Source organism: Desmodus rotundus, chromosome 6, assembly GCF_022682495.2.
Source record: "Desmodus rotundus isolate HL8 chromosome 6, HLdesRot8A.1, whole genome shotgun sequence".
In the NCBI taxonomy this organism is placed as follows: domain Eukaryota; kingdom Metazoa; phylum Chordata; class Mammalia; order Chiroptera; family Phyllostomidae; genus Desmodus; species Desmodus rotundus.
Genome location: NC_071392.1, coordinates 101,986,569 through 102,001,281, shown reverse-complemented (window position 1 = coordinate 102,001,281; position 14,713 = coordinate 101,986,569). Strand labels below are relative to the sequence as shown.

At 49.9% G+C, this 14,713-nt stretch overlaps 1 protein-coding gene across 2 annotated transcripts in view; it reads left to right on the top strand.

The window, feature by feature from the left end:
- SLC9A8 (solute carrier family 9 member A8) overlaps nucleotides 1–14,713 on the top strand; it is a 65,644-nt gene that overhangs the window by 28,296 nt on the left and 22,635 nt on the right. For both annotated transcript variants that reach the window (XM_024559891.4, XM_071221737.1), the window contains 4 exons: nucleotides 2,052–2,153; nucleotides 3,257–3,291; nucleotides 8,444–8,587; nucleotides 14,543–14,681. In XM_024559891.4, the coding sequence (XP_024415659.3) occupies nucleotides 2,052–2,153; nucleotides 3,257–3,291; nucleotides 8,444–8,587; nucleotides 14,543–14,681 (420 nt within the window). The remainder of the gene's footprint in view (nucleotides 1–2,051; nucleotides 2,154–3,256; nucleotides 3,292–8,443; nucleotides 8,588–14,542; nucleotides 14,682–14,713) is intronic.

Here is a 14,713-nt window from a genome sequence, read left to right as displayed (position 1 = left end):
CAATCTCTAAAATGTAAATAAATAAAATCTTAAGAAAAAGTAAAATAAAAATCATTTCTTTGAAGATGGCTTTCCAGCAGAAAAATGTGATAATTTATGCGAAAGGGACTAATGTGGTTTGGAAATGCGAATTCAGAGACTCTGTCCACTTTTTACCCTCCCCCAAAGGAGATAGGAAGTCATCTTTGAGTCTTTTACTTTAATATTTCTGTATTTGCTTATGTAAACTTGGACTTGGAATAAAAAGTTCAGTGAGGCTATTCTAAGTTGATATGCATTAGGTAGCCAGGTATCGGCTTTTTACATTATTAATGTCATAAAAAGAATAGGACATTAATTATGTCAGAAGCAGATGAATTCACTTGTTTAGCAAAGGGAAGTTCTTACAGTGTGGTGACATGGACTTCGGTACATTTTCAACATCCAGATTACCATTAACCACCTACATATATTTTATCAGAATTAGCTCCCTATAAACAGACCAAGACTTACTTGAGTCAATTTTAAAATACTAATAAAATAAAGCAGTTTTTTTGTAAAGAAAGACTCATAGATGAAAGTCTTTTGTATAGAAAAAAACAAATCGTGTTTGGCTTGAGTTATGTTAAAGTTCTTTGTGGCTAAGGATTGACATGCCAAGCAACGTAACTGAGTATCAGACCATGGGCTGCCAACTCAGAATTGCAGTGAATGAAGCAAAGAAACTTCCTGAAGGAGACAGGACTAGTGGTCGGTCAGGGTTGAGCTGAGGACGCCCTTCTGAAGTTTAAAATGTCAGTTCCTGTTGTCTACAGCTTGCCAGTTCCTGGGCGAAAAGCTGGGGTCCCTTGTCCATGCTCACAATTAAAGGGTCGTCGGGGTGTCCTGGTGTTGTTCCCGAGGGGGTCCACAGGATTCCAAGAAACAGCTAATTTTCTTAATTTTATGGAAATTTGAAAGATGTCATCATACTACTTGGACTCAAATATTTTCTCTTCAATGCCAGAGAGTATAGAGGGAAATGTATTTTATCTGTCATATTTCTATTTGATGATGGGACTGATAGAGTGAAATAAAATTGTTTAAAAGGCCTGGACAGCAAAGAGGAGTTTCTGGTGGTATAATCTACTGTTTTGACATTCTTTGTAGTAGTGTGCCTTTTCTTAATGAAATGAAAAATTACAACTGTATAAACTTTGGACTCTGGTCAGCTGTGAAACCTGATTAACTCCTTTGGTGCCTGTTCATTGGGCGTCTTGCATCTGACAAGCATTATGTCGGCGACACCGACGTTGCACAGAAGCAGATGTGGTCATTGCCCCCACTGAGGCTGCAGCCCAGTGGGAAAGACGGACACCAAACAGTTACACAGCAAATGTAAATTTTCAGCCACATCAGGTGCTCCCGGGAGAGGGTCGTTGCTCATTGAAGGCCTCCCTCAGGAAGAGTGAAAATGTCCCGAGTCCTCAGGGTGGTGGAAGTTCACGAGCAAAGAGGAAGGAGGAGGGCTCCAAACCCAGGGAGCACAGCGTGTGTGAAGAACAGAAAGCCACCAGTGTGACTGGCGCCCAGAAAACAAAGGGGGAGGGCAGAGGCCTTCCCAGGGGTCGGACTATCCAGGCTTTGGTTGGGTTTTAGCTGCATTCTGAGTGGAATGGGGTGGGGCGGGGTCAGAGTTAAGGCAGCACAATCAGATTTGTCTTCTGCAGAGATCATTCTGGAAGCTCTTGGAGAGTGGAGGGCAAGGGTCAGGAACGGTTGAGACTTAGAGCTGTTGCAGTGGTCCTGGGGGGGCAGATGACAGCGCCTCTGCCAAGGGTGGGGGAGGTGATGATGGAGAGAAGGGGGTGGAATGTGAGCGACTTGGGGAAGGTGGGAGCCACAGGACCAGACTCTGCATTAGATGAGGGTGTGCGGGAAGGCTCCCAGGTGTCCAGCTTGCCAAACAGGGTGGGGGGTGGTGCCCTCCCCAGAGAATCAAGCATGTGAGGAGGGCCAGGTGTGGGGGCTCTGCCTTCATCCACTGGAGCGGCTTTTCTAATGATTCCTCTCATTTCTGCTCTTTCAAACAGGGTAACTTCTTTCAAAATATTGGTTCCATCATCTTGTTTTCTGTTTTTGGTACAGCAATTTCCGCTTTTGTAGTAGGCGGAGGAATTTATTTTCTGGGCCAGGTAAGAAAACCATCTTTGGAAAACTTTGACAGTCTCACATTCTTAGAGCTAGTGCAGCTAGGCGGGGTGGGGACGCCTCCCTAGACGGAAGTCCAGACTCACAGGAGGCACAAGTAAAGTGATGCTGAAGTTGTCCCTCAGTGTGCTCAACGGCTTTGATGTCTGGAATTGAGTGAATCTTTTCCATAATCCTCAAAAGTACAACATTTATTTGCTCTTGCAAACCTATATTGTCTTCTTGAGATACCTAAAAATAAAGCAGAATATGTACCATCAAGATCTTCAGGTTATAACACTATCGGTTGTGTTCTTAGGTACACTGAATCAGGGTTAAATGCTCTTTTTTAAAATTAAAATTTGCATTTTAAAAATCAAAGCTGATTCTGAACGTGTTCACTCAATTCTAATGTGTCCGCCTGTACACTTATATATTCTGGATTTCCCACCACTGCTACACCAGTCCTAGGGTCACCAATTGGGTGTTCTGTGCTTGGGGTTCAGATTGTTTGAATTCATTTAAATCAGCCCTTCCCCCACCCCCCAGCCCCCTGCAGGAAGGCAGTGTTTGTGGTCCTGCCTTATGCACGGCAGTTCTTTTTCTTTCTGGCCAGTAGCGGGAAGTGTGCCTGCTTGAGTTCTGTTAAGTCAGTTTGAAGTTCGGGCAGCTGGGGGACGGGCAGATTTCTCCTGCGGGGGTCAGATGTGCTGCTTCTTTGACGCAGGGCCGTGGGCTCTAAAGCCCCTTCCGTCTGACTCTCACTTCCACTGCCGCCTCGGCAGCACCGGGGTAAACCCGTCCGTCACGCAACCTTCTTCATTGCCCAGCTCCTAGTACCAAATCCGAATAAACTTTAGAAAAGAAAGCTGTGGTTCATTTGGCTTGAAAAACGTAGCATTCTTTTCCATACTTCTGTTGTATGATGATCAGATGCATGTGTAAACTACCAGTTGGAGGAGTTTTAAACATTTTTTTAAGTGGTTTGAGGACAGAAGGTGAATGTCCTTGTTGGTTTGTGATGTAGCACTAACGGGCATTTCAATCTTCTTGGCTGTTCTCCAGGGGGACTTTTTGTGTCTGTGTGTTTGTGTGTTTTGTTTTACAGGCTGATGTAATCTCTAAACTCAACATGACAGACAGGTAAATCTTTCATACTATAACACGCATGCGACTACTTTTGAGACCGAGGGCATTTTGAGACATTGATTCCTGGGTGTGGTACCTCTCTATTCTTTCTCTCTTTTGGTTTTGCTGATGACTTATCTGTAGAATCTATTCTGAATTAATGCGGGTCTCTGAAATGAATCAAAACTAGATGGAGGAAATTTTGAAGATCTCTAGTCAGAACATTGCTGATTGAAACGATTACTATCATTTAAGCTTTGGAGGGAGTAACTCAGGGATTAACCCAGCTCCCTGGGTTTGGGGGAGGAGTTAACTGCCCCCTCCCCGCTACGCCACACACTGCACCACTTATTTATTAGTAAGAACCCTTTTCAGCTGATTTCTAAGTTATTTTCAGTGGCCACAATGAAAAGTACAACTGTATACACTTTGAAATGGATTAAGGATGGAGGGGGGAGTGAGATGTAAATCTTTATTCTGGGATTCCCACCCAGTGTGGGGTGGGGGGTACAGTGGGGAAAGCAGGCAGGGCCACGGGCCCTACTATGGACGTCCTCCTCCTCCTGAAGCTACTCCAGCGAGCTCTCAGGGATGCTGCCTAGAAGCCCAGTCCAGGAATTTCCATAACTGGCTTAGCAAGAAGCAGCCTAGGCAGCTGTCTCTCAGAAGTTTCCAGATCTAGTGCTGAAAAAGCGCATCAGCAGAGTTCGGCCTGGTCTCCTCCCTGAAGAGTCCAGCGAGGATGCAGCCCTGCTCTGTGTTTCTGGGCCCACCGTCAGCACTTGGTTCTTCCTGCCTCAGGCCTGCGGAGCTAGGAAGCGGTCCAAGCACTCTGCCCCAGGTCCCTCCCATCCAGCCCACCAGCGCTTTCAGCCTTTAGCAGCACCCGGGGGACTAGAATCTTGGAGCCCTTTTAATGGGAAATGTGCCTCTGATAGCATTAAGTCCAATCTCATTTTTCTCCCAGGGGCATAAATTTCAGAGCTTTGGTTGAAAGATAGTTTTGATATATAAACAAGTAGCAAAAGTCACATTCCTGTCCCGTAAGGAGCTGGAAATAAACTCGAACTGGTGCCCTGCATTTTGTAGGTGTTTTACCAGTGCAAAGAAATGCCCCAAACCCAGTCCAAGTGAAGGAAGGTATCACAGCCTTCAGTCCTTCAACCTGATTGGGGGCAACTGTGCAGAGATACAGAATGTGCCCGACAAGCTCTCATGGAACCAAACTGAACAGGTGGTTGGGGTGTCGAGGAGGAGGAGTAAGAGAACCGTTCCTGAGACAAGCGGAGTGACAGCCAGGCGGAGTTTCTTCCTCCATGTGCAGACACTTTGTTTCCTGTTGGAAAGTGACTGTCCCCCAGATGGGGAGTGTTCTGGGAAAACTAGCCCGCAGTGGCAAACCCACACAGCTGCAGGGCCTGGCAGAGCTGTTCACGGGGGAGCTGGCCAGGTGCACGCGAGAGGGGGCTGGGGCAGCCGCTCCCCAGCTCCGCCTACTAGTTACCCTTATGCACCCAGAATTACTAGGTATTTTAAAAAAAAATTTTCCAGAGAGGTTTTTAGATTTTAATAGGGAATTTTCTGGTGTTTAAATGTTGACAATTTGTTCAGTTTTTCAAAACACCATACAGGTCAAATGTGGGGCCCACAGACATCTGCACTAGAGAAAACATTTAAGAAAAAAAAGAAGAAAAGAAACCAAAACTTTGTTGCATTTTATTGTAGTGAGATTTCTGCTGGAGAGGTATTTTACTCCCAGATACATCCCAAATTATTTCAGCATCCTAGACTGTTTCCCTTTTTGTTGTTGTTTTTATCTCCCCTGAAGACATGCTCACTGAGTGGAGAGAGAGTGGTGGGGGGAAGGGAGAAGGGAGAGAGAGAGAGAGAGAAACATCAATCAGTTGCCTTCCATAGGATCCCCAGTCCGAATCCGCGACCTAGGCGTGTGCCCCGACTGGAAATCAAACCCACGACCTTTTGGTCTACAGGACGCGCCCCACCCAACTGAGCCCCACTGGCCAGGGCTCTTTTTGTTTTCTTGATGTTGCTATTCTTTAAGATGATGGAATCAAGAGAACACATTTTTAAGTTGAACTTCTAGCTTCTGGTCTTGTAAAAACTGGGACGTGAAGGGGTGAAGTGGAGCAGCTGGTGGCAAGTCACGTGACCCCTCAGGTTCAGGCCTGTTGATGACTCAGGCAGCTCCTGTTTCAGGCTTTCCATAGTCACTGTCAGAAGTGCTCCACCCCAGCTTGGGTCCCCAGCCAGAGCTGAATGTGCTGTGTAGTTTATGCAAAGCATTTCCCCTAGCCCTTTATTGTGAAACCTGAAACAGACAGCAAAGGTGGCCACGTGACGCCACCCCGTTTGGCTCTGTCTCTATGTCTGCTTTCACACGGATCTTCCATCTCTCCATTGCTCTACCCATTCATCGGTCCACCCTCTGGTTCCTGCTTCTGACTGCCAGTTCAGGATGCCACAGGGGCTGTGACAAAGGACATCAGGCAGGCCTCTTTCAGGGCAACTGAAACCCAGTGCAAAGTGGCTTTTCAAAGACAAAGGAGGTTGGTTCATAGAACTGAGGTGTCCCCAGAGTGGTGGCTTCTGGCATGACAGCCGGCCGGGGCCCACGGTGTCAGGAATCTTCCCTGTCACAGCTCCGCTCTTCCCTGATTGACTTCCTCCTTGGGCACGTTTGCCCCATGTGGCAGCACCGATGGCTCTGGGATCGTGTCACCCTTCAGTCATCCTTGCCAAATGGCCAAACTAATTCCCCATGAGCTGGTAAGATGCCTTCGGTTGACCAAGCTTGGGATCCCCTGCCCAGTCCTAGAGTCCCGCACAAACTGCATGGATGGAGAGTAGGGAAGTGGCTCCTCAAAGGAGAACTGGGGTGCTGTTACCAAAACCAGGGTGCATGAGCGTTTGAGCAGGGAGAACTGTGGCCGTCTGCTCTGCTGTGTGGCACTGGGGGATGGAAGGAGGGGCCCTTGGCTGGCAGAGCAAAGTCAGCACATGGCACACGGCCTCCCAGGGCTGTCCCCCATACCCCTGCCTCTCCCGCCACCTCAGAATACACTTTTTAGACAGTTCGCTTCCTTCAAGGCCCCTGCAAAGTTGCCATGAATAAGCGGTGAGAGAGGGAATAAAAGAAGAGAGACTGGAAGGTCTTGTCCGGGATGCAGCACAAGGGCCCCACAGGCGGCTGCCAGCCCAACAGGGTATCCCAGGTTGGCGGTCATTTGCTACTCAGCCTCCCCTCCCTCCCTCCCTCCCTCCCTCCAGCCTGTCTGCCTTCCACAGAGCTCTCTGCGCCACGCTCAGTACCCGTCCTGGGAATATACCCACAGCTGAAATGCAGGGCCCACACCCCTGACACAGGGAAGGCAAGAGGCAGGTGAAATCACAGCTCACAATGTGTGCCACAACTTCTGTGAGGACATGGAAAGTGGGAACTGGGGTCTGAGCTGAGACCGTCTGGGTCTGGTCCTCAGCTCGGGGATCCGGAGACCCTCCTTGAGGTGAGCAAGCTCCCCAGCGTGAATTCACAGGAATTGAACTCGCAGGGAGCTGCCCCGGAAATCCAAAGACCCAGGGTACTGATTTCCGAAGACAACTGTGCCTGGTGAGGCAGCCAGGCACCTCCTCCCACCAGCGCTCCCCTCCCTGAGCCTGGAGTGCAGTGACCATCGAGGGCCCCTGGGGATGGCAGAGTGGACAGTGGATAGCCTCTGGCTGACGGCTCTCGCGCAGGGCCCTCACACTCGGGCTCCTTGTTGTGCCTTGGGTTGTAGGAGGGGCACGCCTACCCATTCTGCCCGTGTAGAGCAGAAGGCCACAGCAGTCTGAGGGGTAGAAGGCTTGCAGGAACACCGAAGAGAGGAAGGACAAACAGGCTGAGATAAGTCATCAGCTCTTCCGGTGGCCCGCAAAGCCCCCGGGGGCAATGAGGCCCTGCCTGCCTTGCCAGCCCCTACCGTCTCCTGCCACTCGCCCTCGCCCTGACCACAGAGCCCCCACACTCGCCGGTTTCTTTCTCAGGCAGCCAAGCTGACTCCCACTGCAGGGGCAGCTTGCCGTTGCCACGGCCCCAGATCTTGGCCTGGCCACCTGCTGCTTGTCCAGGTCCTTGTTCAGATGAGTGTTGTTTCTTCAGAGAGGCCTTTCTTGACCACCCAATCTGACAGCGCATCCCTCCCCCCTTCCAAGTTACTCTTTCTCTGTCACCCTGATTTCCTGCGTAAAAGATGTCATTTTCCGAGTTGGTGTCAGTCCCTGGATGTTGCTGTATCCAGTGTCGTGGTTAGGTAGGGGCACCGACTCTGAGCCAGATGGCCCGTGTTTGAATCCTGCCTCTGCCGCTTGTTAGCCGCCCAACCTTGGACAAGCGGCATCCCTGCCACTCAGTTTTCTCCTGTGTCATCGGGGCAGTCCTAGTACATCTCATACGGCTGCTGGGTGGACTCCTGAGCCACTCCATGTAAAGCGCTTCGTACAGTGCCTGGGACGTGGTCAGTGCACATAAAGGTTTGCTGTTACCATTAGCCTTGGTGCCTGAAACACAGTAAGACATTAATACACCTTTGTTGGAGGTAATGAGACCTGCATGGGCGCTATCAACGAGAGCCGCCGGCCCGGCGGGAGGCAGCTCTGGGGTTGGTGTCTGCCAGCCAAGCCGCCCTGTTCCTGAAGCACGCTAGCGCCTCGCTGCTCTTGCATTTTTTAGATGATACGAATAGGAGTGGGGGCTGGGGCTGGGCACGGGCGGTGGCAAGGGGCAGAGCAGGATTCAGACCCAGCAGCCCGTGGGCCACTCGGGGGCGGCCCCTGAGCTATCATGCTTCCGGCTGCTCTGACCAGCAAGCCTGGGGTCCCACGCATGCAAACCAAAGTCTCCCGCCATCGCTGCTCCACGGAGTCTTGATGCGCGTAGTGGACCACCAGGCCATTCCTAACCACTCTTTCGAGTGGCCATTCACTGCTCCACCCTCAGTGTCAATCACCAGTATCGTAGGGAGAAAAAATACACAACGCCTGTTAATACTTCAGCCACAGTGGGTGCGCTGTTACGTCATATCAAGTACAGCCCTGGCTTTACTGCTTGGATCTGTGGACCACGTGAGGCGCGTTACAGAGTTTCCCCTTCCCGTGCCCCTTGTTGCAGTTTTGCATTCGGCTCCCTGATCTCTGCCGTCGACCCAGTGGCCACCATCGCTATTTTCAACGCACTGCACGTGGACCCAGTGCTCAACATGCTGGTTTTTGGAGAGAGTATCCTCAACGATGCCGTGTCCATTGTCCTGACCAAGTGAGTGTGCCCTCTTCGGGGGACGGAATGGGGGTCCTGGGCACAAAAGGACAGAGGCTTCCGTGCAGCCATAGGTGCAGTTGCTTGTCCTCAGGGTGATGGGTTCACCGGCTTCCCTTTCTGCCCCGACCAGCGTGGACATGCCCCAGGGATACTGTCAGGGGCCATCCGCCTCTTATAACCCGCCTTGTAGCAGTAGCTTGGAGCGCAGCTTCTCATCTGCATCGCTGGGGGGGCTTATTAAATGCGGCGTTCCCAGGCCCACCCCAGGGCTTCTAAGCCAAGTGACTGGTCTGAGTCCTAAGAACTTGGGTTTTTAAGAATTTCCCCAGACGAGGACGGAGCAGCCCGTTGAGAGGTGAGCATGTGGACTGCCCTGCCGCAGACCCAACAGCGGGGACCTTGCTCCCCACTTGGGAGCTGTCGCAGGTCGCCTTCCTTGTCCCAGCTGGAAAGGAGGAGGATAGCGGACGTGGTGGGCATCCCGCCTTAAGATGCGTTGGGTGAAAGCCTCTTTGGAAAACGCAGATCTTTTTCAAATGTGCATCGGTGTCACTGCCCTTGTTGATAGGATCTGAGCAACGAAAGGTGAATCATAAGATGTCTTTGGGAAAAGAAAGGAATTCAAGATAATTTCAAATGTGTTTACCCTTGAACTCTGTGTTTGTGGTGTTCATTAGCATATGTGGGCAAGAGAGCCAAACAGCTCTGCCAAAAGCCAGAAAAGGCACCGACAGAGCAGTTGGAGAGAAGAGCCCTGTGCAGTGTGCGATTTGATGAGTCAGGAGGATTTGGGGAGCCAGTCGGTGTTCTGTTGGAGAGTAGAGTTTCCATGATCTGAATTCTGACTGTTTCCTTTGTCACAAGCTTCCTTGCTAACCCTAACATTCTGTGGTAGTTAGCATTTTCTTAAAAGCTTTATCATAAACTACGTTTGAAATTCTTACACTGGACTAAAAGCATGTTTTATAGTGGAAAGAGCCCAGATTTTGGAGTCAGGCTGACTTGGGTTCAAGTCCTGGTGATGCTGTTACTGGGGACAGATCCAGAGTCAGGGCCCCGCCCCCCCAGCTTGTTCTCAGGTCTTGGTCGCTTGCAAGGGAAGGATGCAAGGGAGAGGCAACCCGTATGGTGGGAATGGGATAGCAAGTTTGTGTGTGAAACGCACGAGAGCGCAGAGCTGCGAGAGGCACCCAGCTGGTCTGAATGCCCCAGGCAGGGAGGAAATAAAGTTGTCAGTAAGTTTGTTAGTGAGATTGTTTTATACGCTTGAGCCGAGGCTACAAGTGGGCACCCAGCTAATCCGAGTGCACCAGCTATTGGGGTTCAGGGGTTGTATACTTTACTCAGTTTCTAGGTTCCTCCTCCTTCTTCCCTTTCTAAACCTTGGGAATAATGTACAGCTACAAAGGCTTTCTTCCTGTTAGTAAAGGCTCTTCGTCTTAGTGAAATTGTTAGGCTCCCCTTCCCAACAGAGTCTCAGGACCCCCCTCCTCCTGCGCTATCCCTGCTTGTGATGGTCGGAAGACCTGACAATCCTATTGGACGAAGCTCGGGACAGCTGAGCCAGAGGGTGGGACGTGTCTCCCTCCCCCTCCCTGCCTAGTTTACTACCTGTCCCACCTACCGATGCCACTCACAGCTATGCGACCCTGGGTCGTCTCCCTCACCACCTGAGCCGCGGGCTTCTCAGTAGTCGGTGGCTGTGAGGGCAGTAAGGCCTCCGCCTGGGGCTGGATCTGAGGATTGAGCAGCGCAATGTGGTGCTCTGCGAAAAGCTTCTGACAGCAAGCAACGCGAGACCCTCTGCCCTCCTGCGCCTGCCCCGTTACTGTTTCACTGTTGGCTCTGTTTTTATGCTACTTCTGTAGGAAGAACTTACCAAAGGTTGCTTAATTGCAAGAAGTGCTTAGCAAACCTAAACAAGACAAACTTTAAAATATTTTTGTTATTCTAAAAATAATACATATATAATTCATATGAAATTGAGAACACACACAAGAAGAAAGGAAGAAAGAAAAATTGCATGCATTGCTGCCCAGAGATAATCACAGTTAACAATTGGGTAGAAGTACACGTATGTCTTACGTGGATGAGCTCACACCCTCATACCGCAGTGTCGCTTTTCCCTGGGACAGAGGTGATAAAATAGTCGTCTGTAGCATCATCTTCCCCTGTTGCTGGCTTTTTCACATTTCTCTTGACAAAGTTTTCTGTAGCTTTATTAGGAAATCCGCACACATCTTGCTATGAGACCTTTAAGAAACTGGATGCTTATATTTTTTCTGAAGATCTACTCTGACAGCTTCTTAGCTTTCCGGTTGTGACTTCGATCACACATCCTGGCTGCACACATCCAACGCTTGTGATAAGGAATTGTGCCCAAATCGGAGGTGACGTCATGAGCTATTTTCATACATTAGGAGCTAAACTCAATTGCTTTGTCTCCAATTTATTTTGTTTTTTAAAATCAGTCAGAAATAGGACCTTTTCCGAGCTTTTCCAGGTCTCTTTGTCACAAAAAAGGCCAAAGATTAGGAGATACTCTCTTTTTAAAATGAGAAATGATGGAGTCATTTGTTAAAAGTAGACAAAGGTTCTTCCTGGCAAGGTGCTTTCGAAGGTCGGGGTCACCTGTGCCGGCAGGTCCCCAGACTGGGTCTGTGGACACAGGCCCACGTAGTTCCCCCACTGGTGGGACGCGGGCGGCCAGGGAGTCACTGCCCTAAGCCACAGCCAGCCTCCCTGACTCTCTAGACGCACTGGTCGTCCTCCATCCGCACTTGTCCGGGGCCCTGTATGGCCCAGACACTGTTCAGAGACCGGTTGGACTCTACGAACTCAACCCGAGGTGAGAGAAGGACGCTGTCAGAGATGTAAACACAGTGGCAAGAGGGGCACAGCCACCCCGCAGGGGTCGCCTGAGGCTTCTCGGGTGGCAGTCTAGCGAGTCAGTGGGCGTTTTTAGATAGAAGACAGGTTGGGGAGCAAGGGGCACGGTAGGCCCGCCCCCTTTTTTGGCATTACAGGAGGGAACTTTTGTCAGCTTTCCTTGGTTATAAGGTAGGATCATGCCTCGTTTTTAAGGGTATCCTTCATAAATGATCATTTTCGAAGTGATCTGACACATTTATCTTTGGAACTGAATATAAGACTGAACTACCCATTTTTTAATGTTTTCACTTTCAGAAGTGCCAGAAAACTAAGTATCTTGTTTCGTCATTAACTTTAAATTATTTTTACCTTTGATTTGTTGCTATGACAATTTATTCTTAAAATAACTACTGTGGAGGAAACCTTTTGTGCTACACAAACCTTTTGAGCTACAGCTTAAGCTCAGGAAATGGATCCTGAAGCAGCATTGTTTTATATTCGTAAGGTGTGAGAAACATGACCTGAAAAGAAATAAAATGTAGAAAATTACCAGGCCAGAAAGAGTCCAGATGCTGCTTTCATTCATCCTGAGTTCAGAAACCATCGGCCTAAGCCTCCGCCACATAAAAAAGCCGTGGCACTGGCCGGTGTACCAGCCAGTGAGCTCCTGGGCCAGGGGCTAGACACTGTGCATGTCCACAGACCTCGGGGAACCCTGGGCGACCTTAGCCTTCGAAAGCACTTTCCCGGTGAGAGCCTAGTTGGAGCCCAGCATTCCCCGAGGCAGGATGTTAACCTGTGGTCTCCTGGTGGGGGAGAGGGGATGGGAGCTGTGGTGCATTGAGGTGAGTTTGGAGAACGATCGGGTGAAAAAAGATTTTTTCCATACAGGACTTGGCAGAAACTTGTGTTACATTGTGCAGTGAATCCCCACAAAAGGCTTCCTGAGGTTGTTTGATCTGGCTACCCTTTAATCAGAGATTATCCGGGTTTATAATTATACCAATTAATGTAATGCTGAGTAATGAAGCTGAATAATACTGCTGACAATTCTTCGCTTTGTTTACTGATTCAGCAAAAGTGTGCTGGGTGTCTTCTGGGTGCTGGACGCTGCCTTAGGCCCTGGACGTACAGCTGTTGAACAGGATTGGTGCCCATGCACCGATTCTTTTAGTTTTCAGCTGCTTTGGAGAAGGCAGCAGCAGGAGAGCCTGAGTAATGGCTGGTCTGCATGAAGGGCCCAGGGCAGGGGTCCCTGAGGAAGTAACACTGACCCTGGGTTCTGAGAAACAAACTGGCAAGTTAGCCGGAGCCAGGGAGGAGGGAGAGGTAACTACCAGGAGGTGCCGGTGACCGCGGGGCCCACCCTGAATGAGGAGAGGGGATTGAGAGGTGTGGCAGGGAGCAGAGTCAGGCTGAAACAGCACAGGAACTTGCTCCTGGAAATGGAAAATACTGGGTGGCCAGGAAGCTGAGACCAGGTGACTAGAAGGAATGCGGAAACGTCACCACCCCTCCACTCCCTACCCCAATCACAGAGGTAGCTGATCTCATCTCCCTCTAACTGCCTGCTTAAACCACTGACCCGCAAGTGCAGTTGACCAAGGTTTGACTGCTGTACAACCTTCCTAGGGTTCTGCCATCTTGCCCCCACAGCGCGGGTGTGAATGCAGTGAACCGGCAACGGCAGGAAAAGGAAGTCGCCCCACCCTGAAGTGGAAAATCCTGCAAGCCCGCCTTTTCAAAACACCTGTCTTTTCGAGCAAGCCTGCTTTGTCCCCAGCTTGTAAAAGCAGCTAAGCAGAGCTAGCCCCCAGCCAGTTTAGAGGACCGTCCTTTCTTCTTGGCTGCCTCCCTTGTGCTCTAGCCCAAGCTTCATAAAATCTGTCTGGAAATTTCTCTGGGGTTTCCTCTTGATTACTATTTTGGGGAACCCAAGAACCTCAGTGCCAGTAACAAGGTCAAGCTCAGAAGACGAGGCGTCCTCCTACAAAGGAGCAAGAAAGCTGCTGATGGGTTCTGAACAGGCCAGTAACCTGGTCAGATGTGCGTTTGTTTTATGGGGAGAACTCGGACTGCTGGGTGGAGAATGGGGTGGTCCCTAGGAGGACAGGGAGGTCTGTAGAGATCAGTGAGGCAGAAATTCAGGGACAGCACTGGAGGGCAGGAAGAGAGAGAAGCTGATGGATTTGAGAAACAGCCTGAAGGCAGAATCTGACTGTAAGAGAAGGATACCTAGTGAGAATAACCCCATTGTAATGGTATAATGGCTTTCCCTTTGGGGGTAAAACCAACAATTGAATTTAATGGCTCTGACAGTTTAACTTTGTTCTGTTACAGGGAAAGGAAAGCTCTCTCAGTTCTTCCTCTTCCTGCCTCCTAAATCCACCCTCTCTGATTCTACTTAGTAGCGGTTCTTCACGTGGCTCCATTCTAACCAGACTGCACACCCCAGCCTCAATTTCAGGTTTTACCACAGGATCCCCCCATGCTGGAAACATTCCCAGGGCCTCCACGGTGGACGAGCAACCCTGAGCCTGCTTCATCAAAAGCCTTTTGCAGGTCCTGAGCTGCCTGCTGCTCTGGCCTCCCATCTTGCCTCTGTCTTCCCCGCTGCGCCCGCCCCATTCTCTTTCTGCATTTGTCCGTACTGACCTATGTAATCACATGTTCCCAGAATGTGCCTGTATTCTCGGGTTCTCTGCCTCTACACATGCTGTTCCCCCTGCCCGGTGCTTTTCCCTCGTCGTTTTTTAGCCCAACCCTAAGCCCAGCCCATACGTCGTGCAGAACGACCTTTGTGTTGCCATAACCCTGTGACCTCACCCCAGATGGTCATGTGTCCCATCTCCTTAGACTGGGGGAGCCCCTCGCAGGCAGGGGCTTGGCCCTCACCTCGGAACCCCTGGGAACTGACACAGGGCCCGGGACAAAGCAGGTGAACAAACATTTGTGACGCCCTGAATGGTGGGACAAAGGAATGAGAGGGTAGTCAAGGAAAAAGCTTTGTGTGCTAAATTAATTTCTAATAACTTTGTCTATAACATTTTAACTTCCTTCTGTTTTTCTTTTATTTCCTAGCACAGCTGAAGGTTTAACAAGAAAAAATATGTCAGATGTCAGTGGGTGGCAAACATTTTTACAAGCCCTTGGCTATTTCCTCAAAATGTTCTTTGGCTCAGCTGCGCTCGGCACTCTTACTGGCTTAATCTCTGCATTAATATCCTTTGAATGTGACGAGCAGGCACGGGT